Raw genomic sequence first — 26453 nt, 5'->3', positions numbered from 1 at the left:
AAATTAAAAAAAAATGGTGTGGGGTTCCCCCCCAAAATCCATACCTTTTTTTTGCCTTCCTCTGGATCAACTGTGGGTATAGGATTATAACTTTTTTTTTTTCTATGGTTCAACTGAATGAACTTTTGTCTTTTTTCAGCCAGACTAACTATGTAACCTAGGAGAGAAAATGCAAAAGTGCTGTTTTCTGGGGGGGGTGGAGGAGCCAAGGCAAAATGAGACCCTAACTAGCTATGTCTCTCACTAACGTGAGGCCACTGGATGTGCTGTAACTGAGGCTATATACAGTATCCAGCAACGTGTTCCAGTCCTAGCCAAGACCTTCCTGTCTCAGACCTGGAGCACAATAAAATCTGTCTGAGCGGCACTCAGCCACTCATAGAAAGTGATGTATTCTATCAATGACTAAAAAGCTTTCTCTGATACAAAGGTTGAGTTTGATTTTGTGAAATCATCAGCCTGCCTCTTTGACTCAGCCAATCAGAGGAAGCTTTGCATTCATTGATAGAATACATTGCTCTCCATGAGTGGCTGAGCGCTCACTCTATTGTGTTCCAGGTCCCTTCTGTTGCTCTCGGCCTTCCCCATATTTGCAAATTCCTTTTGCTTTTGCTGACGTGATCTGACTTCCTGGTAGAGGATCCTCATGATCCCACTGTATGTATGTGTATATATATATATATATATATATATATACACACACATACACATACACACACACATACACACACAGTTAGGTCCATATATATTTGGGTGCAGGCACAATTTTAGTTTTTTTCAGGTATTTTCCAAAACATATTCAAGCTATAGTTATATAATGGATATGGGCTGAAAGTGCACACTCTCAGGTTTAATTTGAGGGTATGTACATTCAGGAAGGGTTTAGGAATTACAGCTCTTAAGAGTAGCCATCCCCCCTTTTTCAAGGTACCAAAAGTAATTGGACAAATTAATATAATCATAAATAAAATGTTCATTTTTAATTTTTTGTTGAGAATCCTTTACTGGCAATGACTCCCTGAAGTCTGGAACCCATGGATATTACCAAAGACTGGGTTTCCTCCTTTCTGGTGATTTGCCAGGCTCTAACTGTAGCTGTCTTCAGTTCTTTGTTTGTGGGTCTTTCTGCCTTTAGTTTTGCCTTCAGCAAGTGAAATGCATGCTCAATTGGGTTGAGATCAGGTGATTGACTCAACCATTTCAAAATGTTCCACTTCTTTTCCTTCAAAAGCATCTGGGTTGCTTTTTGCAGTGTGTTTTGGGTCATTGTCCTTCTGTACTGTGAAGCGCCGTCCAATCAACTTTGCTGCATTTGGCTGAACAGTATATCTCTAAACACTGCAGAATTGGACCATGAGCTGTTCCAAGCCTTCTCCACACTTTTTTCTTCCCATCATTCTGGTACAGATTAATCTTAGTTTCATCCGTCTAAAGAATGCTTTTCCAGAACTGGTCTGGCTTTTTTAGATGTTTTTTGGCGGTGAACCCTCTGTATTTGCTTTCATGAAGTCTTCTCTTGATTGTAGACTTTGACAATGATACGCCCACCTCTTGAAGAGTGTCTTTCACTTGTCTGGATGTTGCGAATGGGTTGTTCTTTACCATAGAGAGGATCCTGCAACCATCCACCACTGTTGTCTTTCGTGGACGTCCATGCCTTTTTATGTTGCTGAGCTCACCAGTGTGTTCTTCTTTTCTCAATGTACAGAACTGTTGATTTGGCCACTCCTAAAGTTGCTGCTATCGCTCTGATGGATTTGTTTCTTTTTGAAGCCTTACAATGGCCTGTTTCACTTACATGGACAGCTCTTTTGAACGCATGATGTAGGTTCACAGCAATAGATTCCAAATGCAAATACCACACTTAGAATCACCTCCAGACCTTTTACCTGCTTAATTGATCGAGAAATAATGAAGGAGTAGCCCACACCTGGCCATGAACAGCTTTTGATTCAATTGTCCCAATTACTTTTGGTCCCTTGAAAAAGGGGAGATGGCTACTCTTAAGAGCTGTAATTCCTAAACCCTTACTCCAATTTGGATGTACATACCCTAAAATTAAACCTGAGAGTGTACACTTTCAACCCATATCCATTATATAACTATAGCTGGAACATGTCCTGGTCAATACCTGAAAAATCTAAAACTGTGCCTCTGTCCAAATATATATGGACCTAACTATATATATATATATATATATATATATACAGTATATATATAAAAAAGCACAGCTCACTCCCAAGATGAACTATAGGATGTGTAATGTGGATAGAACAACTATTGTGCAATGCTCGATACAAACAAATGGAAGTGATGGGGTATAGAGCTTATAGAGGATGTTACAAGGAGGCAGAAATACAGAGGAAATTATTGACAAAACATAAATTGCAGGGTCATTAAGTAGTGGATGTGTATGCGTTTTTTTGGCGAATAAGAATATTGTTTTTTTTTTTTTAACTAAAAAGGAGAGCTTTATTGTAGTCAGTTGCATATTACAGCTTAGATCAGGGGTGTCCAAACTTTTTTCAAAGAGGGCCAGATTGGATGAAGTGAACATGGTGGAGGGCCGAACATTTTTCCAAACATTCTTTGAACCATTACAATTAAATGCAAATAAATTATTTTATGCCAAGTTACCGTATTTTTCGCCGTATAAGACGCACCTGACCATAAGACGCACCTAGGTTTTAGAGGCAGAAAACAGGAAAAAAAAAATTCTGAACTAATGGACTGCAGACACAGTACAGGAGATGACCAGAGACTGCGGACAGCACAGGGATGACCAGAGACTGCGGACAGCACAGGGATGACCAGAGACTGCGGACAGCACAGGGATGACCAGAGACTGCGGACAGCACAGGGATGACCAGAGACTGCGGACAGCACAGGGATGACCAGAGACTGCGGACAGTACAGATGACTGCTGACCTTTGGGGAGGTGGGGAGCGGGTACCTGAATTTGACAGGTACCCGCTCTTACTTCCGCAGTTGTTCTTTGATCTTACCTGTTCCTCGATCCAGCCGCGCGCTGTCTTCCCGGCTTCTGTAATGGCGCTCGGCATGACAGCCGGGTGCCCAGTGCGCATGAGCGAGAAGCACTTGCGCTTTGTGATTGGTCCGGCGGCTTCTGGGATCTGTCATGTGTCCCAGGTACCGCCTTACCATTCACAAAAAGCACCGCTTCTTGCGCATGCGCACTTGGCACCCGGCTGTCATGCCCAGCGCCCACACTACAGAAGCCGGGAAGACAGCGCGCCGCTGGATAGAGGAACAGGTAAGGTCCCGCTGCAGAGCTGAGCGGCCGGCCCGGTATTCTGACACGGCCGAGGTGGAAATACCGGACCGGCCGCTCCATATGACACACTGACACACTGACATGGAGGGCCGTATTAAACCGACCCTCGGGCCGTAAATGGCCGCGGGCCGGACTTTGGACATGCCTGGCTTAGATGAAGGATATTGTTTAGTGTCACTTTAAAGCTGTCCATTCACTGTACAGATTGAACGTACAATTACCTTTACATTTAACAAATGATGCAATATTAAGGCAGATGTAAACAAACCTGTCCATTTCTATCAAATTAGGCAGACCCTTGCACTACATAGCTGATGGTAGAGGAGATTGTATAGTCAGCCCCAGCCTGGAGTTCAACCATCAGCATGGCACATTATACACACGCACGTACAGACATGCCTCCTGGGCACTAGAGGCCGCCCAGGCACTCTCTCCGGTCTCTGAGTGTCCTGTCTCTTTAAACAAAGGGTTCAGAGATCTTGAAAAATGGAGAACTGTCAATAGGGAAATGCAGAGGAACCTGGGCACAGCATCCTTTGCATACCATCATGCCATGGAGCGATTTGCACATTTCATATGGCCATGTATTAGATTGTACGGGGAAATCAGAGATATGACTGATAACTTCCAATCATCTACTCTATCAGTCCAAATCCTCTTCCCTGTGTGTGGCCCATCGATCGAATGGATTGTCAGTTCTAGATCAATTATTCCAATCAGGATTAAATTGATTGCAAAAATACAAATTAAAAAAAATAATTTATTGCGGTGTATGGCCACCATTAAGACCTCGTTCGAATGGTGCGTACTAAAGCATACACCTGCAGATGGGTTGTGTTTACCCAAAAGGATGTAAGATTGGGAGCAGCGTCTGTGTCCATATTGACATGAAAGGGACTGAGTGCACACGGATGCATGGCATACCTGTTTGTCCCCTGTGAGGGTAACCACGGTGCTCCATTCACATAGCCTTTAGTACGCCCCATGTGAACGAGGCCTAAGGATCCTTACACACAGTACTGACGCATGCATACCAGATCTTCCTGGAAGAAAAAACTATGTGAGTAGGATCTGTATAGTGCATGTGTGTACTATGTATAGAAGTGCGTCAAATTCCTCCACCTCCCAGGATGCTCTTATACATGAAACTAGTAGTCTCTTCCACAATCTTGCTGAATTTTTTTTTCAAGTGGGGTGTGATTTATGTGTGTACACATGTATGAGTATTCAGGAGTACACACATAATATAATGACCAGGAATTAAGTTTTTCTTTTTAACTGCTTCGCGCCGGCACCTCCTGGCCCTTTAAGGGGTTTCTGGCTGGGAGACGGGGTTTAGGGTCATGTGACTGCCGTGATTGGCTGTCACAGGATCGGAAAGGTCCCGATCGCAAGGAGAACACAGCACTAGTTTTTGGACATTTACACGGCTGTGTGTACAGACCCATAGATAACAATGAGCTGCATTCACATCAGTCACAAGTACAGTTCACAAAGTTGTGTTTTTGGCTGCCATGTGCGAGAACCCCAACACTGACCAATAGTTGAGATTGCTGCTTCAGTGTGTTCACAAATCATTGTACATTGATCATGATGACTAGAACACACATCACAGACTGGAGAAGAATTATGTTGTGTCCCACCATTGTACAATCTATGGGTTTTTATGGCTCATTCACACTTATGGCAATATTATCTCCCCTTTACAGAGATCTGCAGTGGATCACTTTTCAGAGGGAGGTTGACAGGCAGAGGGGAGGAGATTATGTCACCTCCTCACCACCCGTTTTAATTCTGAGGCCTCATTCACACCGGCATCCAGGGAATGGTAAACACAGGAGGTTCAGCCACAGTTTTACTGCCACCTAAAGGAGAATATGGAGCCGCTCAGGACTGTACACATTCTGTAATTGCAACAAATGCTCCCCCCTGCCAAGTGAATGGGACCAAACTACAACTGTGTGTAATGAATGTGGATGTGACACGATGGTGCAGAATGTTCAGGAATAAAACAGGCTGTGAGGAGGAGACGTATTACCTCCCCTCCCCCCATCAACCACAAGGGTTGCTGCATGTGTCAATGAGCCCTATGAAGCCTGCGCTGCGACTGTGCGCACTCCATGTAGTGGAGGAATGATCCCATTCACATCAATGTCACATTTGGAGGTAATATTGTCTGGTAAACACAACATGGGGATAATGGGAGCGTACCGCAATCACCTGTAATGTACGCTGTGGTAGTGCGGGGGTCTCAGGGTGATAACAGGCGGTGAGGAGGAGGATGGTGATGATGAGGTGACATATTCCTCCCAGCCGCCTGTCACCTGCCAGAGCCCTGAGAAGCCCCAACCACAACCACCTACATTATACCCCACCGTGGCCCCATCCCATTCACCTACCAGCGCTGTGTCTGGTGTCTGACGATCCGCCGCTGACAGAACACTGAGAAGCTGCAGACTTATGGAGAGGCACGAGCCCCGCCCCCTGTGTGCGACTGGCTAAGTCAAAAGCCCCGCCCCCTGTGTCTAATCACACAAGCAGTGATTGGTTGGAGGGGCATAGCGCCAAGCTGGATCCCAAGGAGGAGCTTGAACCGGTTAACCCCTTATGTATGGGCAGCATTACAGGCAATGGGGATATGTGATGGGCAGGAGCAAAACAAGTCTCTCAAATTAATTAGTCTTCAGTGTGGAGTATCAGCAGTTGATTGCAGGAGGTGTCAGTGTCTTGGGGGTGGGGGGCAGTCCAGTGATAAATGGGGGTGGGGGTCAGTCTGGGGTAAAGGGGGGTCAATTTTGCGTATATGGGGGCGGGGGTATGGAAGGCTGGGGTAAATGGGGGCAGGGAGGACATTTTGGGGTAAATGGGGCAGGGAGGACATTTTGGGGTAAATGGGGCAGAGAGGACATTTTGGGGTAAATGGGGGCAGGGAGGACATTTTGGGGTAAATGGGGTCAGGGAGGACATTTTGAGGTAAATGGGGTCAGGGAGGACATTTTGGGGTAAATGGGGCAGGGAGGACATTTTGGGGTAAATGGGGCAGGGAGGACATTTTGAGGTAAATGAGGGCAGGGAGGACATTTTGGGGTAAATGGAGGCAGGGAGGACATTTTTGGGTAAATGAGGGCAGGGATGACATTTTGGGGTAAATGGGGCAGGGAGGACATTTGGGGTAAATGGAGGCAGGGAGGACATTTTGGGGTAAATGGAGGCAGGGAGGACATTTTGGGGTAAATGGAGGCAGGGAGGACATTTTTGGGTAAATGAGGGCAGGGAGGACATTTTGGGGTAAATGAGGGCAGGGAGGACATTTTGGGGTAAATGGAGGCAGGGAGGACATTTTTGGGTAAATGAGGGCAGGGATGACATTTTGGGGTAAATGGGGCAGGGAGGACATTTGGGGTAAATGGAGGCAGGGAGGACATTTTGGGGTAAATGAGGGCAGGGAGGACATTTTGGGGTAAATGGGGTCAGAGAGGACATTTTGGGGTAAATGAGGGCAGGGAGGACATTTTGGGGTAAATGGGGTCATGGAGGACATTTTGAGGTAAATGGGGGCTGGGATGACATTTTGGGGTAAATGGGGGCAGGGAGCACATTTTGGGGCAAATGGGGTCTGGGATGACATTTTGGGGTAAATGAGGGCAGGGAGGACATTTTGAGGTAAATGGGGGCTGGGATGACATTTTGGGGTAAATGGGGGCAGGGAGGACATATTGGGGTAAGGGGGATAGTCTGTGGTAGTTGAGGGGGTGGGGGGGTCACTCTGGGGTAAATAGGGGCAGGGGGATCCATCTGGGGTAGTTGACGGGGTGGGTGGTCAATCCCAGGTATTTGAAGGGGCGGGGGAGGGTATTAGTGATGGGGGAGGGGTATCAATGGTGGGGGTTGGTTTCCTCACTCCTCAGTGTGTTTTGTATATTTCAATAAAATGATTTTACAATCTCTGTGTGTTTATTTCTTTATCTCAGAGTTAGTGGTGATTTCTGTTGACTATCAGGTGGATCCTCCTGTAAGGGCCCAATCACTCTATATTGATGAATGACCATTCATCGTACAGCGATGTTTAGCACAATGCACATCAATGTAGCACAGGGCCCCGTTCACACTTTGGTGTAGAAGAAATGCGGACAGACACGTAAAGAGATCCCAAACACAGGTAGCTGCCATCATTTTTCTGTGTGATAAATGTGCAATGCAAAACGCTCTTGGCTCATGTCCAAAATCTGGTCCATGAGCTTCTTTGGACTGAAGGGAGGCCTATTCAAATAAATGGTGCTGCTCCAAAAAAAGAACAACAAACATGACGCAGTAGTGTACTCAGCTGTGAATGAGGTCTAAGGTGTTTGATGTGAAGTGTTGGGAGTTCTTAGAGGCCCTCAATGTACCTTCCAGCAGACATACACTGCAGTATAATGTATGACAATGCAGTAAAGTGTGTTGTGGTGCGCTGCCAAGAAATCGTACGTGGACCGTTCTTCCACACACAGCAACACACCTCACTGTATTGTTCTGCTGGTTGGAATTCTGCATTGGGGGGCCGTGTACATAAACGGGCGATACCGTATTCAACAACATGTGTGAGGGAGGAGAGAGCACCTTTACCAGCCCGTACTACTGAGGAGATACGAGATTTCAGAGGCCATTTTATTATAGAGATTTAACATGTCCTGTGATCTCCGGTATCCGGTGAAATCTCGTATTCCCTCATTAACACGTCCTGTAATCTCTGCTATCCCATACAATTCAGTGAACGGGGTGGTGTGTGATCTGTGACAGTGATAACAGATTTCCCTATAATAAAGAGTCGGTTCACCATTGCTCAGTTCTCCCAATCACCTCCCTATCCACAACGTGCACTCAGATCCTCTCTTCTCCCCCCTTCCTCTTAAGGTGACCATACACTACACAATCTGATTGTACAATCTTCCTTAGATCTACCATCAACTGTAGTTCAAGGGCCAGCCTGATGTGATACAAACGAATGGCTTATTTAGATGTGTCCCTCTATTACATTGTTTTGGTAAATCTAAAGGAGATTGTACAATCAAATTGTATAGTGTATGGGCAAGATTTAAACATTTAAAAAAAAAAAAAACTTTAAAAATGTTTATTACTTGCTAAATCTTGGCCTAGGCATGGATGATATCGCAGGCCAACACACATGCACATACGGCAAAGGTCTCTGGCAGAAGCCCCAGCAGCCTGCATGCACATGCACAGGACATCACCAACAGACTCCTTGGATATGTGATGTAGACACCCCGGGATGCAGCCGATCTCACACATTCACATACAGGCTGGGGGGGGGGGTCTCTGAAAGAGGATTGGCAGAGACCTGCAGGATGTGTGCATGTGCCGGAGATCTGACTTATACACACACCTGCCATGGAGCTCTCTGGGGGTCCCTAAAACCTGGCAGAGAATTGGTGTGTCTGCGCATACAGAGGGTCTTGTGGGGGGGTTACGGTGATGTTTTTCTTTAATCAGGAACTTCATTCTGTCTAACCCCTCCCCCAAAAATCCATCTCAGAAAACATCCTACCCCATGGAGTCCAGCCTTGTCTTGGTTAAACCAGAAGTTCTCCCTTAGCCGCTCTTCTCCAGATCCGCCATCTTCACTGGAGGTTGGACATGTGCCGACACACTGCCAATCTCTGTCAGTACTCTACCAAATGACCCCCCTAGCCCCCCCTTTCCGATGTCAGTGCACATGTGTCACAACGTGTAACAAACGGCTCCTGCCATGCTACATCACACACCCCAGGAGGCACTTTGTGAGATGCCACACATGCAGACATACCAAGGGGCTTTTCCCCAGAGTACTGATGAGTCCATCCTGCCAACTCCCAATCATAACTAGAGACCACGGGCTGTCTGACACAGAGCACAGAAATGTCAGCCGTCGTGGATGTGTATGAGCATTGTGTGTGGTCACGAAGGCCCGCCCTTATTACTGAATACTATATATGAGTTATGTGGTCAGTAAGAGGCTAACATTGCTGTGCTCTGTTTTGTATATTAATGATCACTTTTCAGATGCTCATATGATTGTCCCCCCACACTTAGCTACGTCCCCTACCCATGAATGCGCAGTCTGCCATCTATCACTTTCACAGAATGCTGAGCTGCAAGAGAGAGCTGAATGTGCAAGCGTGGGTAGAGAACAATGCTGAGTGTGTGTCCATGAGTTTCTGGGGCCGTGCATCCAACACTGGATACATCTTACCATCTGCAGGATAGACAGGACAGTAATATGTCCCCCTCCAGCCCAGGGGCCCGTCACCTACCAGGCACTGTACCCCAGTCTGGCCACACACTGCCACTGCAGAGCACAGAGTTCTCTTCATGCTGCCAGACATAGGAAGTAGGCTTCCCTAACTGAGTACCTATCCGAGTCTTGGCCTTTTCACAATGAACAGGTAGGTACGTGATGGAGGTGACCTACTACACTTCACTGTGAATAAACATTTCTAGAATGCCTATTAGCACTGAAATGCTGCACCTGCACCAGAGATGAATGCTGTGGTTGGGGCCTTGGGTCCCGTTAACTATGCCCCAGATTATAGTGTGTGGTTGTACAATGCTATGGCATATATCAGAGCTATATGCATTTATATTAGTTATAATATGTGACTGTACAATGCTATGGAATGTGTCAGAGCCATATACATGTATTGACTGAAAAACACGCATTATTATTATACAAAAGGAAGGCAGACATTACACTTACAATACAATCTGGTACAAGAGGAATCAGAGGGCCCTGATCCTGAGAGCTTACAATCTAAGAGGGAGGACACACATTACAAAACACATTCTGCCACAGAACAGGTCACAGCTGTAATAATGCAGAATAGTGTTTGAATGTACAACCCCACAGTATATGTCAGAGAAGGTTGGCAGGAATGGCACATGGAAGGGTTTAGTTATGAATTCAGGATCTGATAACAAAGTAAATCTAATATTTGGTGACACACATGATGAGACATATTTATTACAAGGTTATATCCTGATCTATAAATGAAGGAAACCTGATTCTGCCACTTCCTAATTCTGGGTCTGCTTAGAGTGGACATCGGTCTGATTTTCTGTAATAAATCAGAATTTGAGTTTTGCTAATTTGCATAATAGCTGTCACCAGGGAGAATTCTCCTAAGTGCTGCAAATCCTACTTGAGGAAATGCAGCTGTTTGTGGCAAACAAGGTTGCCGTGGCAACACAGGCACAGTGGGCGGGGCCAAAGTCACAGCGGAGTCTAGCTCCACGTGAAGTGGGCGGGGCCAAAGGCACAGTGGAGTGGGTGGGGCCAATGTCACAGTGGAGTGGGCGGGACCAACATCACAGTGGGGTGGGCGGGGCCAGTGTCACAGTGGAGTGGGCGGGGCCAACATCACAGTGGAGTGGGTGGGGCCAAAGTCACAGTGGAGTGGGCGGGGCCTGTGACACAGTAAGGCTAGCATTACATTCCAGAGCGTAGGCAGTCATTTCTCACTAGCCGCAGCAGAGTGTAGACACGTTTTTATCGTCTCATTCCACAGCTAGAGAGTATTTCATTCTGTTGTATATACAACAAAAAAAATGGCAAGATTCATGCGTTGGTGGAAGACTCTTCTTTTTCCAACCACCCGGACACGACCTAGGCAAGATGACAACCGAGATGAGATCAGCAGTTGTTCAACATTTAAATATTCAGATGTGAACACCAGAAAGCGGAGCAGGGAGGAGGAAGTACTTGATGTGACCAGAGAGGTAGTACAGACCTGTGTGGAGGACTATGGTGAGACTCCATGGAACCACAGCAATAATGACAACGCTACAGAGATAGTACAGAGCTCCGCACAACAGAAAGGCAGGAAAAGGAAATCTGATGAAGAGCCTGACTGTGAGAGTCCTGTGACCAAGAAAAGAAGGACGCCTTGCAGCTCTTCAGAGGAGGATGACAAGGATCAGAGAAAGCAGAGCAAATATGACCGCGCTACAGAGACAGGACAGAGCTCTGTAGAACAGAGAGGAAAGAAGAGGAAATCTGATGAAGAGCCTGACGGTGACAGTCCTGTGACCAAGAAAAGGGCAGTACAGAGCTCTTCAGAGGAAGATGGCGAGACGGCGAGGGACCACAGCAGATATTATACTGCTAGAGAGACATTACAGAGCTCTTCAGAGGAAGATGCTCAGAATCAGGATAAGCCGAGCAGATATTATACTGCTAGAGAGACACTACACGGCTCTTCAGAGGAAGATGGCGAGACGGCGAGGAACCAGCGCAGATATGACAGCGCTACAGAAACAGGACAGAGAGGCAAGAAGAGGAAATCTGATGAAGAGCCTGAATGTGAGTGTCCTGTGACCAAGAAAGGAAGAACAGATGAAGGAGGTAAATATTATGGATTTTCATATAGTATATAGGGGGGAGGGGAAGGTATTTCTGCATCAACTCCAACATTAGAGTAGAACTGAATTCAAACAGCAGAGATTTACTTTGTTATAGGGAGGATTTAGAAATGTTAAAGTGTAACTCTGGCCAAAATAAAACTTGACATACATGATACAGGCTGTCAGTAGCATTAACACCTGTATACAGTTGTTTTATACTGCGGCCTTAAGATGGATAGGACACTGTCAAACGGCAAACTGTAGGCCGGCCCAGGTTAACCCCTCCCACTCCCAGCATGCCTCTGTTGTAAAGCAGTATCGAGAGCATGATGATAAATACAGAAAGGGAACCTTCAGGTGAAAGGATTCCTGTCACCGTTAATGGACAAAAAAGGTTTTTTTTCATGCTTTTTTTGGAGAGAGCAGACAGGGGTTAGAACCCATCTGTATTGTATTGCTCTCCGTGTTCCAATGAGGAGCTTTCCCCTTGCTTCCTGTCCTTATGACACCAGGATAAAAAATTAGGGGAGTTGGTGTCACTGGGAAAGGGACGTTTGTGTTATAACCCCTCCCTTGCTCTTGACAGGTATAATAGCTTCCTGCTCTGTACAGTATTTCTACCCGCCCTGGCAGTAACTCTCTGAATAAGAGTGTTTTATTTATTTATAATCATGGCATGAAGAGTGGTGAGATGGCAGTCAAATGCCAAGTATACCAGGGACGGGCGCTGTTTGAATAGGCTTTGGATTCCCTTGTTGGCAGCAGAATTAGTTATTGATTTGATATCTGTTTAACTGATTAAATGCAAAACAGAATTATCAGTTATAGCCGGAGTAAGCGATTTTTGTCTGTTGTACTCCTTGTTAGCAGTTATTTCTGTTTTGGAGCCTTCAATTACCAATAGGCATAAGTACAGCAACATGATTTGTATGGTGACGGGGTAATAAATTAAATGTCTTTCTTTCTCTAGGAGTTACCGGACCGACGACGATCCACAGCACAGAGAGTGAACAACGTGAAAAGACTTTCCTGGGTCCAGAGGACTTCATCTTTCACAAGATACTTGGAGAGGGAGGCTATGGGAAGGTAAGTGATTAAAGATAACTGCCAGGGGGACACTGAACACTGGGGGACACAAGATGACCATCCTCACTGAAGACTGTACACCATGTGCAGAATAACCCCACCCCCACTGCAAGGGAAAATTTTAATGTGGAGTGTCAGATTATGCCTGCCAGTGCAGCAACCAGTCAGAATGCACCTTGTCTGACTTCTGCAGAGTGAATTCTGATTGGTTGCTCTGGGTTACAACGCTTAAGAATCAGCCTGGTGGGTTGAATAAGGAGGACGGAGGCTGTCTGTGTATACAGGACACAAATGGCAGTTGGTCATATTTCTGCAGATGGCAAAACCAACAGGTCAGAAGAAGGGGGAAAAGAAAGATAATTAAGCATTGAACATGAGGAAGGTCCAGCAATGATGTTATATATAGAGCACATGGAAAAAATGATGTACTAACTGTTTCTCTCCTACAGGTGGTGCTGGCAACACACCGTGACAGCGGAAGACTGGTGGCCGTGAAGATGGTCCACAAGAGGAATCCAATTGATGACAACCCAGACACAGTCCTCAATGAACGCCAAGCCCTGGAGATGGCAGAGGGCAGTCCTTTCTGCAGCCATGCCTATGCTGCCTTTCAGACAGAGGTAAGTCTAATTTTGGAAAAGTTAAAAAGACAGAATTATCGTATGAATAGCGTATATATATAAATGTAACATATAGGAGCACAAACATTGCTTGATGATAATAATAGATTAAGCTGATAATGATGAGATTAAGCAGATGTAGAAGACACCAGAAACAAGCTACCAAGAAATGTACAATGCTTATAAGTTTAGTACATGTATGCTTTATTCAGGGAACCATCCAGTAGTTACAGCAACTGCCTGAAAGCGAGATGCTATAACAAATTATATAATGGTGTCACCTACAGCTGTACATGGAGTGAAGATAGCCTACATGGGATGGATAGATGTCATGCAGTGTGTTTTGGTAGAAAAATATAACATGTTATTTTCATTTGGACCTTTTAACTAAAATTAATTCACTAACCTGTCTATATTCCTTTCCCCAGGATTACCTATTCTATGTTATGGACTATCTGAGAGGAGGAGATGTGTATGACGCATTTGAAACCTTGGGCATAGCAAACAACTTGAAGCCAGCTGACCTCTCCATGATCAGAATTCTGTCCGCGGAGCTCCTGTGTGGTCTGAAGCACCTGCATTCCAGAGGAGTAGTGCACAGGTAATTACTTTAATACATTCTTAAATCATTTTACAATTTGCTGCTCCCCTCCCTCCACCTCAACAACAAAACTGCTATCAAAGCCAGTTTGTGGAAAGGACAATGGTGAGCGTACACTTACCCGTTCATCTTCCAGTACAGCTCATTTACTGCAGTTAGGTCATCAAACAAACTAATGGATTCCTGGATCGGATCGTAATGTGTATGGGCAGTGCTAGAAAATGGAGCTTTGTGATTGTTGATCCTTCTATGGATCAGTAATATTGGGATATATGGGTTAAAGGGGGAAAATTGTCTGAAATGCAAATCTGACTTTTTTTTTTTTTTTCTTTTTTCTCTACAGAGACCTGAAGATTGATAACATTCTTGTAGATGGCACCGGTCATGTAAAAATTGCCGACTACGGTGTGTCAGCAACCAACGTGTTTGGATCCAACATGGTGACAGAAGACCGTGGACACTCGCTTCATGCATCCCCAGAGGTGAGTAAAAGAACATTAATTGACTTTTCCAATGTGCCCAGGGCAATTGTCTAGCATAATAATCCTGTAGAAGCCTGTATACACATGGCAATAAAAGACCAGACTGGGCCTGTCCAACTTTAAAGAAAATCTGTATACACAGAGACATTGTAGACCAAATTAAGCCTGAATTAAATAGAACATAATGAGCAAATATCCACCAGATTAGGCCTAGATGATAGAGAACCTATATACATAGGACAATTATTGACTAGAACAAAGATAATCTATCAGCTTGGTCTTTACCAGTCTCAGCTGAGGGTCTCATCTGGCACTAAAGAAAGCCACTGACTCCCAGCAGCAGTGCTAGTTCCATAGCTGGCAAGTCCCTATATGTGGCCTGCCCTGATGTTGTGGCCTGCCCAGGAGCTAGCATCACTTTTGGAGGTTGAACAATCACAGCCTTCAGCACTGAAAAGAAGTTTCAGCTAGGACAGGTTTATTCCATGGTGACAGATTCTCTTTAATGTGCCAATAACTGGGTGACATATAAGGAAAGGAAATAACTGCTCTAATTGTACTGTAGAAATCTCACATTCCATTTGGGTCCAGCCCTGGGGGTCCCATCTCTTTGCTCAGGATTATTTGAAATTCATTCAGTCTTCTTAATAAGAATCTGTCAGGATAAAAATCACTCTTGTCAATTTGGCAAGGGGCAGCGAATATTCCTTGTAGCTCTGTGTGTACAGACAGTGAAACTGGATGGTGTGCAAAGGCTAGTTTGTCTGTGCTATACATAGAGGTCGGATGCTGCTAAAATAACGAAGTTATACATTTAAAAATGAAATGTCTGGGTGGAGCCTTGTTCAAAATGATGCTTCTGCTTTCCAGTCTGCTTTGTCAATATGATCCTAATTTCTCTCTCTCTCTCCGATTTTCCCACAGATGCTTTCCGAAAAGCCATATGATGGAGCTGCGGATTACTTTGCGTTGGGGGTTTTACTATTTAGAGCTGCCCTTAAAGATTATCCCTTCCGTGGCATTGCCTGTGATCCGAGAACAATAATAGATGGTGTACCATTCTTCCGGCACCCCACTGACCCCAACTTCAAGGATTTTCTGGAAAAGGTACGTAGTGACACAGTCCCAGCGGGACAGGGAAAGTACACTTATAGGCTCAGCCAAGGAGCCAGTGTGCTTTATGAATGTGATTTGAACTTGATTTGCTTTGGGACTCTGAAAAAAGTGAAGCACATTCATGCTGATTGTAAAAAAAAAAGTGTGCAAGGTGGTGGCGAAAACCTGTCACATGACCTTGAAACATCATGTGACATCACTCTCCATCTATGAGACCAAGCATTCTTTGCAGCATTATGCAGAGAACCCATCACAGACTCCTCATTACGTTCTGCTTTTTATTGCTAGGACATAAATTGCCAGCACCGTGGGGAGTATTTCTTGTGATGTGTGGAGAGTGGAAGTCTCAGGTCTTTATAAATAGACTTTTTAGCAATTCTGTGCCATAACAATCATCTTATGTTTTTCTGTTTTTTCGCCTACAGCTCATGTGCAAAGATCCACAACAGCGCAAAGAACATGTTGCCAACATACAAGATCACCCATTTTTTAATGGCATAAACTGGAAGGAACTGGAAGCGGGGGAGGCACGCCCTCCTTTTTTCATACGTCGGAAGGTAAGTAAAGACTTTGAGGTGTCTGTGTGTGTGTGTGTGTGTGTGTTCAGAAAAAATGAAGTTTGTGAGACAAAGTATCATTGTGCTTCAAGTAGACTTCCAGGCTAAAAACCTAACTAATCATAAAAATGTCTACTCCCCCTAATATCTATGTTGACTAACCTATGTAAAAAAAAAAGATGTACATACTTGCCTATTTTCAGGCTTTTCCAGTCAGGTCAGGTGATCCGACTTCTTTGTGTCAGCCAGCAGTGGATACAAAGGAGAGGAAAGAGCTCTGACAATGGCTGGAATGCCTGGAAGTGGTGACATCACACATAGGCTTATATGACACAACCTTTGTTGTGCTCACTCCTCTCCCCTGCAGCCACCGCTGGCTGACACAGGGGAGCCAGATTATGTGAATGGCCTGAAAACAAAAAGTATATATATAGCCTGGAATTACACCTTAGTAAAACTAAAAGGCAAACCTTTTTTTTTAGTTTTGGATAGAGTGGAAGTGAGTTTGCACAATTCTAATATTGGAAAATCCATATCCTTTCTTATGCATAGTGGTGACTGATATCTAATATCTCACAGCCCTATGAACTTGGTTACATACAGGGGGAAATTGTTCCCATAAGTCATAGAGGCATTTCATTGAATAGTGGGTCTCATTGCTTTCTCTTTTACAGGGCTTCAGAGACATGACAAGACAGACGATAAAGCTGGAAGACCTAATGAATGACATGGACGAAGAAGAAGAACCTTATGAACCTATTACAGCTGAGGAACAAAAGCTTTTTAATGGCTTTTCCTTTGTCAGTGACGAATGGCGAGCCATGATGAAGATGAAATAAAGCCATACACACCAGGTTGTAGCTTATGGAAAACATAAGTCACTGCAAGGCATTTCAGACCGAGACAGTGCTAGAAGGTTGTGGGTGGTAAGTCTGCGGTACATGGCGGTCTGGGGGGTAGGTCTGCCTGGGGTAGATGGGGGTCTGGGAGGGGGTTAGCCTCGGGTAAATGGGGGTGGGTCAGTCTGGGGATGAGATGGGTGGGGTAAGTTTAGGGTAGGTGAGTCATTCTGGGTAAAATGGGGATGGGGGTAGATGTCTGGGATAAATGGGGGTGGGGGTTAGTGGTATCACACTGTGGAAGGGGGGTCTGTCAGGGGTAGATAAGGATGGGGGTACAAGTCTGAGGTAGATGGGGGTGGGGGGGTCAGTATGAGGTAGATGGGGGTGGGGGGGTTAATCTGGGGTGGGGGGGTAAGTCTAGGGTAAATAGGGGTGGAGAGATCCGTTTGGGGTAGAGAGAGGTGAAGGAATCAGTCTAGGGTATAGTGACGGTGGAGAGGGTCAGTCTGGGTAAATGGGGGTAGAGGGGGACAATCTGGGGTAGGTGGGAGATGAGTCTGGGTTAGATTTGTGTGGGTGGGGTAGATAGGGGGGAGGGTTCCAGTCTGTGGTGGGTAGGGGAGGGTCAGTCTGGGGTAGAGGGTGGTTAAGAGTTCTGTCTGAGATAGGTGGGGGGTCAGTCTGGAGTAAAGTGGGGGTTGAGGGGGTCAGGCTGGGGTAGATTGGGTGGAGGGAGTCAGTCTGGGTTAGACAGAGGTGGAGGGAGTTAGTCTGGGGTAGAGGGGGTTGTCTGGGGTAGATGGGGTAAAGGGTTTCAGTCTTGGGTAGATGGGGGTGGAGAGGGTCATTCTGGGGTAGGTGGGGCAGAGAGGGTCAGTCTGGGTAAATGGGGGTGGAGGGGATCAGTCTGGGTTAGGAGGGGGATGAGTCTGGGTTAGATTTGTGTGGGTGGGGTAAGTCAGGGGTAGGTGGGGGGTAGGGGTCCAGTCTGCGGTAGATGGGGGTGGGGGAGGGTCAGTCAGGGGTAAAGGGTGCTTAAGAGTTCTGTGGGGGTGGAGGGGGGTCAGTCTGGGGTAGATGAGGGTAGGGGCTCAGTGGGATCACACTGTGATAGAGGGTGGTGGGGGGGTCTGTCAGGGGTAGATAAGGAGGGTGTAAGTCTGAGGTAAATGGGGTTGGGGGTTCAGTCTGCGATAGTTTGGGGTGGGGGTCAGTCTGGGGTAGATGGGGGGGGGGGGGGGTGGAGGGATCAGTCTGGGGTAGAGGGAGGTCAAGGAATAAGTCTGGGGTATAGTGGCAGTGGAGGGGTCAGTCTGGGGTAAATAGGAGTGGGGAAGTCAATCTAGGGTAGACTCAGCCAAGCCCAGCTATTTTATATAATGTGTCTTGATCCTGGATCTGGCAAGTCATATTGATTGTAGAGTTTCAGGAAAGGGCACAAAATACAAAATGCCTTGCAGTGTTTTATCAGTTTTCCAACAGAAGTTGGTTTTTATTGTGTACCTGGTGTGTGCCGACAACTATTACTAGATGTCAGGGTAAGTATCGTGACTCTAGTGTACCTCACAGGAAGAGTACAGGCTGATTCTTTCTATGCTTTGTATCATACTAAGTTGGCATTTGGCTTCAATCAATTCTATGCCGCCTCTGACCAGAAGGTTAAAGTGGTAGTAAAGTCCAGAATCATAAAACCCGCTGACAGACAGGGATTGTATAACAGAAGATTCTCTTGTGTCATAAATGTCCCCCCCCTCCTGTCAGCAGGTAATGTGATATAAACCACATATGCACGGCTCAGACCAAGTTTACAGTCCGCTATCTGTGATGTGACTCCTGTTCGCATGCATGGGAGTGACGTCACTTCAGCTCGGCCGTTCAAACAGCCGAAGATACAAAACTCGGAAGACCAAGAGAAGACGAAAGTCCTGGAGACCTGGGAGAGCTATGAAAGTGCAGCGCTGGAGAGCTCCATTAAGGGTAGGTTTGTAATAATGTAAAAGCATGCAGTGCATACAAGTACATTATGACTTAAAGCTACACGGAGCACTTTTTTTTTCTTAAACAATCAGGAAGACTTTATTACACTTTAAAAAGGGCAAGGCAACATATCTGGTAAAGTGGGATATGGTTGCTTTCAAAATCCTTTAACTTCTTCAGCCCCAGCCACTGCATTAGTACATTTGCAGGTCGGCACAGCTGCGCAAAACCACGTTTTAAAACGTGGTTTTGCAAAACAGGTAGGGGGCGCGCGCCGCCCTACCTGTCCCGCAGGTGTCAGCAGCGGGTCTCCGCTGGTCATTACCGGCCGTTTCCCCGCGATTAGCGGTGATCGCTGACAGTTGCCTGTCAGCCCCTGACAAGCTGAAGAGGGAGAGAAGAGTTTCTCTCTCGATCAGCCTGTCCCCATCCAGCACCCCCCCGCCCCCTGGTAAAACACTCCCCTCACACAGTTAACACTAAAAATGTTAACCCCTTCCTCCCCAGTGACATTAGTACAGTGTCAGTGGGTTTTTTTTTCACTGATCACTGTATTGGTGTCACTAGGGATGTCAGTGACCCCAAGTCAGTTCCCCCCCAGTGTCAAAATGTCCGCCGCAGTCCTGCCATAAATCGCTCATCGCCGCCATATGTCGCTGATTGCCGCCATTATTAGGATAAAAAAAATTTAAAAAACCCAGTATCTTTCCTGCCATTTGTAAACGCTATAACTTTCATGTAAACCAATTAATTTACACGTATTGGGATTTTTTTTTAGCAGAGACATGTCGCAGAATGCATTTTGGATGAAATTTGTGACAAAATTAGATTTTTTAATTTTTTTTACTGGACATGTTTTATAGCAAAAAGTCCAAAATATGTTTTTTTTTTCTCAAAATTGTCAGCCTTTTTTTTTATAGCGCAAAAAATTAAAAACGCACAGGCGATCAAATACCACCGAAAGAAAGCTAAATTTGTGGGAAAAAAAGGATGTAAATTTAATTTGGGTGCAGTGTTGCATGACCGCGCAATTGTCAGTTAAAGTAACGCAGCGCCGTAACACAAACCTCTTCTGTAACCGCTTCCTGACCACCCTACAGCAGAAATACTGCTACAGGGCGGCATGGGTACGCAAAATCACACATATATATATATATACGTGATTTGCGCTCCCAGATAGCGTCAGATTGCCCGTCAGTACACCAGTCATCACATTTAACCCCTTGATTGCCAGGAGCACGCTCATGCACAATAAACCTCCATTGCTAGTATAGTGTCTGAACGGGTCAATATCTTTGATCAGGTCAGCACTATACCAGCGTTCACATTAGTATAGCATCCCCAAAAACGCAGCGTTAGCGGGATCAGCCCCCGGCACCTGCCAACACCTGCATTTAGCCCCTACGCTTACCCCCCCCCTTCTCCCCCAGCAAGTGCAGTGTCAGTAGGTCACTGACACTTGATACATTGCACACAAAACCGCAGTGTTCGCAGAATCAGGCCTGATCTCTGTTAGCACTTGCCGGTAAATTTTGATGACTCTCATATGCAGCAGAGTGCCAGTACTAGTGCCGCGCTACCTTTTGGTGAACTGGCGAGTACCAGTATCGCCGCCAACCCAAATTCAAACCTTGCCAGACCATTCGCATGGAAACTCATTATGGTTTTCAAATTTACATTTTTTTGGGGCCTAACCCTCAACATGGGCATTACTAAAAGAAATGAATTGTGGTTTTATTGGTCCGCAGACCCGATTCATCATATGCCTGTGTTCTCTGCTGCCATGGCCAGGCTTAGATATGAGAGTATAATGTGTTTTATGCATTTCAGCAACAATACACTCTGTCATCCTCGGGGTAACCCTGAATTTGACCGGCTCCACAAAATTCCGCCCCTCGCAAATCACCTTAACCTAAAATTTGCAGATATCTATACTCCCCAGCAAAACATCTGCGTTGAGGAGTCCCTTATTAATTTTTCTGGCCGCCTTGCATTCAAACAATTTCTCCCCAGCAAGCGTGCCAGATATGGGGTCAAGATGTAGAAGACCTGTGAGAGGACAACAGGCTATACTTATAAGTTTCGGATTTACGAGGGAAAAGATAGTCACGTGGAGCCCGCCCGGATGCCCAGACTACATGGGGAGCAGTGGCAAGATAGTTTGGGACTTGGTGTCATCATTTCTCCATATGTGGTACCACTTATACTTGGACACTTTTTATTCAAGCGTGCCACTATTTAGACATTTATTCAATCTTGGAACTGGCACTTGTGGCAAAGTGTGACCTAGTGTGTGCCCACCATTAGAAGTGGGTGGATGCAGGGCGGTATATTCTAATGGTGGGCATACCACACACTTTTTCTGGCAGAGATTTCTTCTCATTTTTTCATTCAGTCCACTGGCTGCATACAAAAAAAAAAAAGAACATAGCATATACACCCAACAAGGACCAGCGATGTACTGGTACATCACTGGATTTGAATGGTTATACCAGGATGATGCCTACAGCTGCAGGCATCATCCTGGTATCGTTTTTTTCAGCCGGTGATTGGCTTTCATGTAAAAGCAATCTTAGTGGCTAATTAGCTGCAAGATTGCTTTTACAAGCAGTGGGAGATGATGTCCCCCCTCCCCCGCGGCCTTCTCGGGCAGTCTGTGCCATCAGGGGAACCTGAGAATGCAGCCGGTGTTTCTCCCAGCTGACCATAGAGCTGATTGGAGACCAGAATGGTGCCAATCATCTCTTTAGTCTAAGAATTTGGAAGCTACAAGCATTTCATCACTTCAGTTTCGCAGGATATAAACAGCGTCATTTGTAAATTGGGAAAGCATCTGATCACACAGATTTTGGTTTGATTAGATAATGTAAGGGCAGAGGAGATATCTAGAGTCTGATAGACCCCAGAGTTCTCAAAAAAGAATATGACAATGCCCATTGAAGTTATAGGGGTTATTTGCATCCCCTGTAATAGCACTAAAAGTGATAAAAAAAATGAAAGGTACAATGTAAAAATAATTTAAAAAAAATCAAAATAACTAAAAAAAAAAAAAAAAAAAAATTGCCCCTCCCATGCGCGCACACCTGTGTGCACAAGCCTTGACCCTGTGCCGTTATGTAAACAGCGGTTGCACCATGCATGTGAGGTATTGCCGTGAACGTCAGATCAAGGGCAGTAATTCTAACACTAGACCTCCTCTGTAAATCTAAAATGGTGGCTTTTAAAGCACTGCCCATGGATATTAAAAATGTTTGCAGTTTGTCGCCATTGAACGGGGCATGCGCAGTTTTAAAGCATGTCATGTTTGGTATCTATTTACTCGGCATACCATTATCCTTTATATTTTACCAAATAATTGGCCAATATATTGTGTTTTTGTACATTAAAAGTAAAAAAAGTATTTTTTTTAAAAAAAATTGCTTTTGAAAAATCGCTGCGCGAGTACTATGTGCCATAAAAAATTTTAGTACCCACCATTTTATTCACTAGGGTGTCTGCTTTAAAAAAAAATATATAATGTTTGGGGGTTTAAATTAATTTCCTAGCAAAAAATACAGATTTTTTTCATGTGAACAAAAAGGCTTGGTCTTCAGGTGCCAAATTAAAAAAGAAAAAAGCGCCACTTACAAAAAACATCAAAATGTCAGCAGCATATCCCACCCAAAATAAATTTTGGCAACAATAATCCTAAATAAAAAGGTATGCGCTAATAACAAACTTATACAAAAGTGTATATCATAATTCAAAAAACAGTGTTTTAAATAAATAATTATAGTGTCCAAACATAAATTAGTGTCCAAAAAATATATATATATCTTCAGTGACTTGAATCAATTGTGAAAAATCCACCACCAAAGGAGATTAAATGAACTCACCAGAGCTAATGGCTGGTCAGATTATAAACCAGCAACAGCGCTTGTGTTCTGGGAGCAATGAACCCGATGTCCAAATAGATATGGTGATGTTTCAGATACTTCCAGATAATAATAATCACAGACAAACAACTTTGCAGCCTAAGCTCTTATGATGAACTTCTCCACTCTTTCTCATACCTCCATGAGAGCATGCAGTACACTCAGGGACAAAAAAGAGAACATAATGGTGCAATACGTTTTTTTCATTTATCTCTTTAATAAAAACGGTATAAGGAAACTAACAAACAAGGTGTCCAACAGACACCAGCTTCAATCGCAAAAAAGGGTTGAGATACAGTTACCGCTCACCGCGGATCTCTCCCATACAGCACAGAACAGCAAGGCTCTCTAACGTCCACATCAAGTAGGCTACGCCCAACCGGTTTCTTCACACCGACGTCATCAAGGGGCGGTATTTATGTTTGGACACTATAATTATTTATTTAAAACACTGTTTTTTGAATTATGATATACACTTTTGTATAAGTTTGTTATTAGCGCATACCTTTTTATTTAGGATTATTGGTCTTCAGGTGGTTAGAAGAGTGAATGATGTGTGGCATAAACTTCTAATGCTGGGCAAAAAATGCCCCCACCCCCCAAAAAGACCCCTTTTTGGAAAGTAGTCACCCCAAACTATCTCCACAAAATACAGTTTGCTACTTCTGAGTATGGGGTACCACATGTGAGAGACTTTTTGGCAGTCTAGCCAAGTACAGGACCCCAAAATCCAATAAGCAACTTCAGGCTTTTAAAGGGCTTTATTTCCTCATTACACTTCCAGACTACCTATCACAGTTTCGGAGGCCCTGAAGTGACAAGATAGCACCTAACCCCCCCAAATTAGCCCTTTTTGAAAAGTAGACGCCCCAAGGAATTTGATAAAAAGCACGGTAAGTACTTTGCAGATCTCATTTGTTGCCACAAGGTTTTGGAAGATGAAGAAAAAAAACAAAAACTTATTTTTTCTATTTTTTTTATATTTCAAAACCTTGTGAGAAAAAATGAGATCTGCAAAATACTCACTATGCCTCTTTTTAAATTCCTTGGGGTGTCTACTTTCCAGAAAGGGGTCATTTGGGGGGGTTTGGGGCTATCCTGGCATGTCAGGGCCTTTGAAACTGTGATAGGTATTGAGGAAGTGAAATGAGGAAGTTACGCACCTTTCAGGCTTTCAAAGTGGTCATTGGATTTCAGGCTCCTGTATGTGGTTAGGCTCCCAAAAAGTCTCACACATGTGGTATCCCCATACTCAGTAGAAGTAGCAGAATGTATTTTGGGGTGTAATTCCACATATACCCATGGCTTGTGCGAGAAATAAATCATTTAAATGACAACTTTGTGTAAAAAAAAAAAAAAGTTTTTGTCATTTTCCAGAAACTTGTGGAAAAAAATAAATCTTCCATGGACTCAATATGCCTCTCAGCAGATAGCTTAGGGTGTCTAATTTCCGAAAAGGGGTCATTTGAGGGTGTTTGTACTATCCTGGTATTTTAGCACCTCAAGAAATCTGATAAGCAGTCAGAAAGTGAAAGCTGTGTAAATTCCATTATCTATACCATAGTTTGTAGACGCTGTAACTTTCACAAAAAGCAATTAATATACACTTATTGGGATTTTTTTAACCAAAAACATGTAGCAGAATACATTTTGGCCTAAATTTATGACGAAATTTTAGTTTTTTTAGATATTTTTTATGACCAAAATGAGAAAATATTTTTTTTCAAAAATACATTTTTTTCTTCAATACTTTTTTGGTTATAGCGCCAAAAATAAAAAGTGCACATGTGATCAAATACTACCAAAAGAATGCTCTATTTGTGTTAAAAAAAGGACATAAATTTCATTTATGTACCGTATTGCGTGATCGCGCAATTGTCCGTTAAACTAGCGCAGCGCTGTATAGCAAAAAATGTCATAAATTGCAGTATCTATACCATAGTTTGTAGACGCTATAACTTTCACAAAAAGCAATCAATATACACTTATTGGGATTTTTTTTACCAAAAACATGTAGCAGAATACATTTTGGCCTAAATTTATAACTAACTTTGAGTTTAAAAAATATGCTTTAAGTATTTTTTTGTTTCTGGAGCCTGTAGAGCATGTTCACATTGAAATTTGCTTTCACAAATATCGGGACTTCACAATATCTTACATTTTAAAAAAAATTTTAAATGTGTAAAAAATAGTTTTTCAAAGGAATTTATGACAGTCAAGAACTAGACGCTTTTCCAGCGTCTGTGCATGGATATAAATGCGCATCTGTGTAAGGGTGTGAGGCATGGATAAATACTGATGTGCAATGTTAAACTGTAATATGCCTGCAATATGCTTTTTGGTCAGTAGATGGCAGCAAAGTACAAGAATCGATTTTGCATTGAAGTTTACTAAGACAAGACTAATGCTTTTTTACCTTAGAAAGTTTAATTAATGCTAATTTAGGGGCTGAGTAGAACCCTTAGAAGGATCATAGTGAACTGTAAATGCAGGAAGAGCAGGAAGTGACAGGGAGTCTGTGTCTGGCTGGTGTATGCTGAGGATGTCTGGAGAATCTGTGTGGCGCCTGGAAGAGGATTTATGGCTCACAGTGGAGTCTGGCGACGGCACCTAGGGAAGATTCACCGCGACGAGACCGGGAAACAAGTGACTGTATTGTCCGCTTCTGGAGTGGACCAGTGGATCAGGAGAAAGCACCAGGAGCCTGCCAAGGAACTGTAAGTGTGGCTTGGCCGCAGCACATTGCACCACACGTGTTCAGTGACATTTTGGATATACCAGAAAGCTACAAGAGACATTCTCCACTTTCCTTTGGATTACAAATAGTATTGCGCAATACATAGGGTGCACCCCAACGTTATATCTTGCTCAGGAACATTCAGGCGCAGCCAGGCTGCTTTCTGGACATTGGGGAAAAGTCCGCAAGTACGGGGTTAGTGTTAGACAGTATAATTCTTACTGTATGGATATACGCTGTTATCATTCTGTTTATGTATGCTCAACTACTTGTTCACTATAACTGTTCAGTAAACGTAATTGTTGTAAAAGAACCGATGTCTGTGTGTGTGTGGCATTGTGTACCCTCTGAATCTGTGGGCCCAGCCCTCGGTCCTCCTTCATTTGCAGAACACATTTTAGCCGTCTGCCGTGGGCGCTTTCTTTTTAGACGTTAGATTGTTTAATAGTAAATCTCTGTGTGGAGTCCTCTGACAGACGGCACTCGATCGCGTCTACTGTGTTTAACAAACAGCACTATTTGTAGCTAGGCATATCTTTATGTATTCTAATTTGATTTCCTTAGTTCTATTGATTCTGTTTTTGTTTCTTATCCTTTATAATTATTTCTGTAATGGTTTTACATATTTCGAAGGTCTAGGTAATATATATTTTGACAGCTGACTCTAAAAATAAAGGTCTGCAATTAAAAAAAATATAAAAAACGGTGTGGGATACCCCTCCCATCCATACCAAGCCCTTCAGGTCTGGTATGGCTCTTAAGGGGTAACCCCACGCCAGAATAAAAAAAGAAAAAATGGCTTGGGGTCCCCCCCAAAATCCATACCAGATCCTGATCCGAGCATGCAGCC

The 26453-nt window shown here is 44.2% G+C and overlaps 2 protein-coding genes across 2 annotated transcripts; both read left to right on the top strand.

The window, feature by feature from the left end:
* Positions 1 to 10888: 10888 nt before the first annotated feature.
* LOC149455945 (uncharacterized) lies at positions 10889 to 12769 on the top strand. Its single transcript, XM_089685681.1, has 2 exons — positions 10889 to 11672; positions 12642 to 12769. The coding sequence occupies exons 1-2, from the start codon at positions 10889 to 10891 to the stop codon at positions 12767 to 12769; spliced, it is 912 nt and encodes a 303-aa protein (XP_089541807.1).
* Positions 12647 to 17086, top strand: LOC149455944 (protein kinase C delta type-like). The gene is made up of 7 exons (XM_089685684.1): positions 12647 to 12757; positions 13207 to 13377; positions 13806 to 13978; positions 14322 to 14460; positions 15385 to 15567; positions 16002 to 16133; positions 16808 to 17086. Exons 2-7 carry the CDS (start codon positions 13255 to 13257, stop codon positions 16970 to 16972), a joined length of 915 nt encoding a protein of 304 aa, XP_089541810.1. The 5' UTR covers positions 12647 to 12757; positions 13207 to 13254; the 3' UTR covers positions 16973 to 17086.
* Positions 17087 to 26453: the final 9367 nt, after the last annotated feature.

This window comes from Staurois parvus, unplaced genomic scaffold (genome assembly GCF_062004578.1).
Source record: "Staurois parvus isolate SC_StPar_1 unplaced genomic scaffold, SC_StPar_1.0 ptg000381l, whole genome shotgun sequence".
NCBI lineage: Eukaryota > Metazoa > Chordata > Amphibia > Anura > Ranidae > Staurois > Staurois parvus.
Note: the sequence above shows the minus strand (reverse complement) of the source record. Positions and strands in the feature narration are given on the sequence as shown.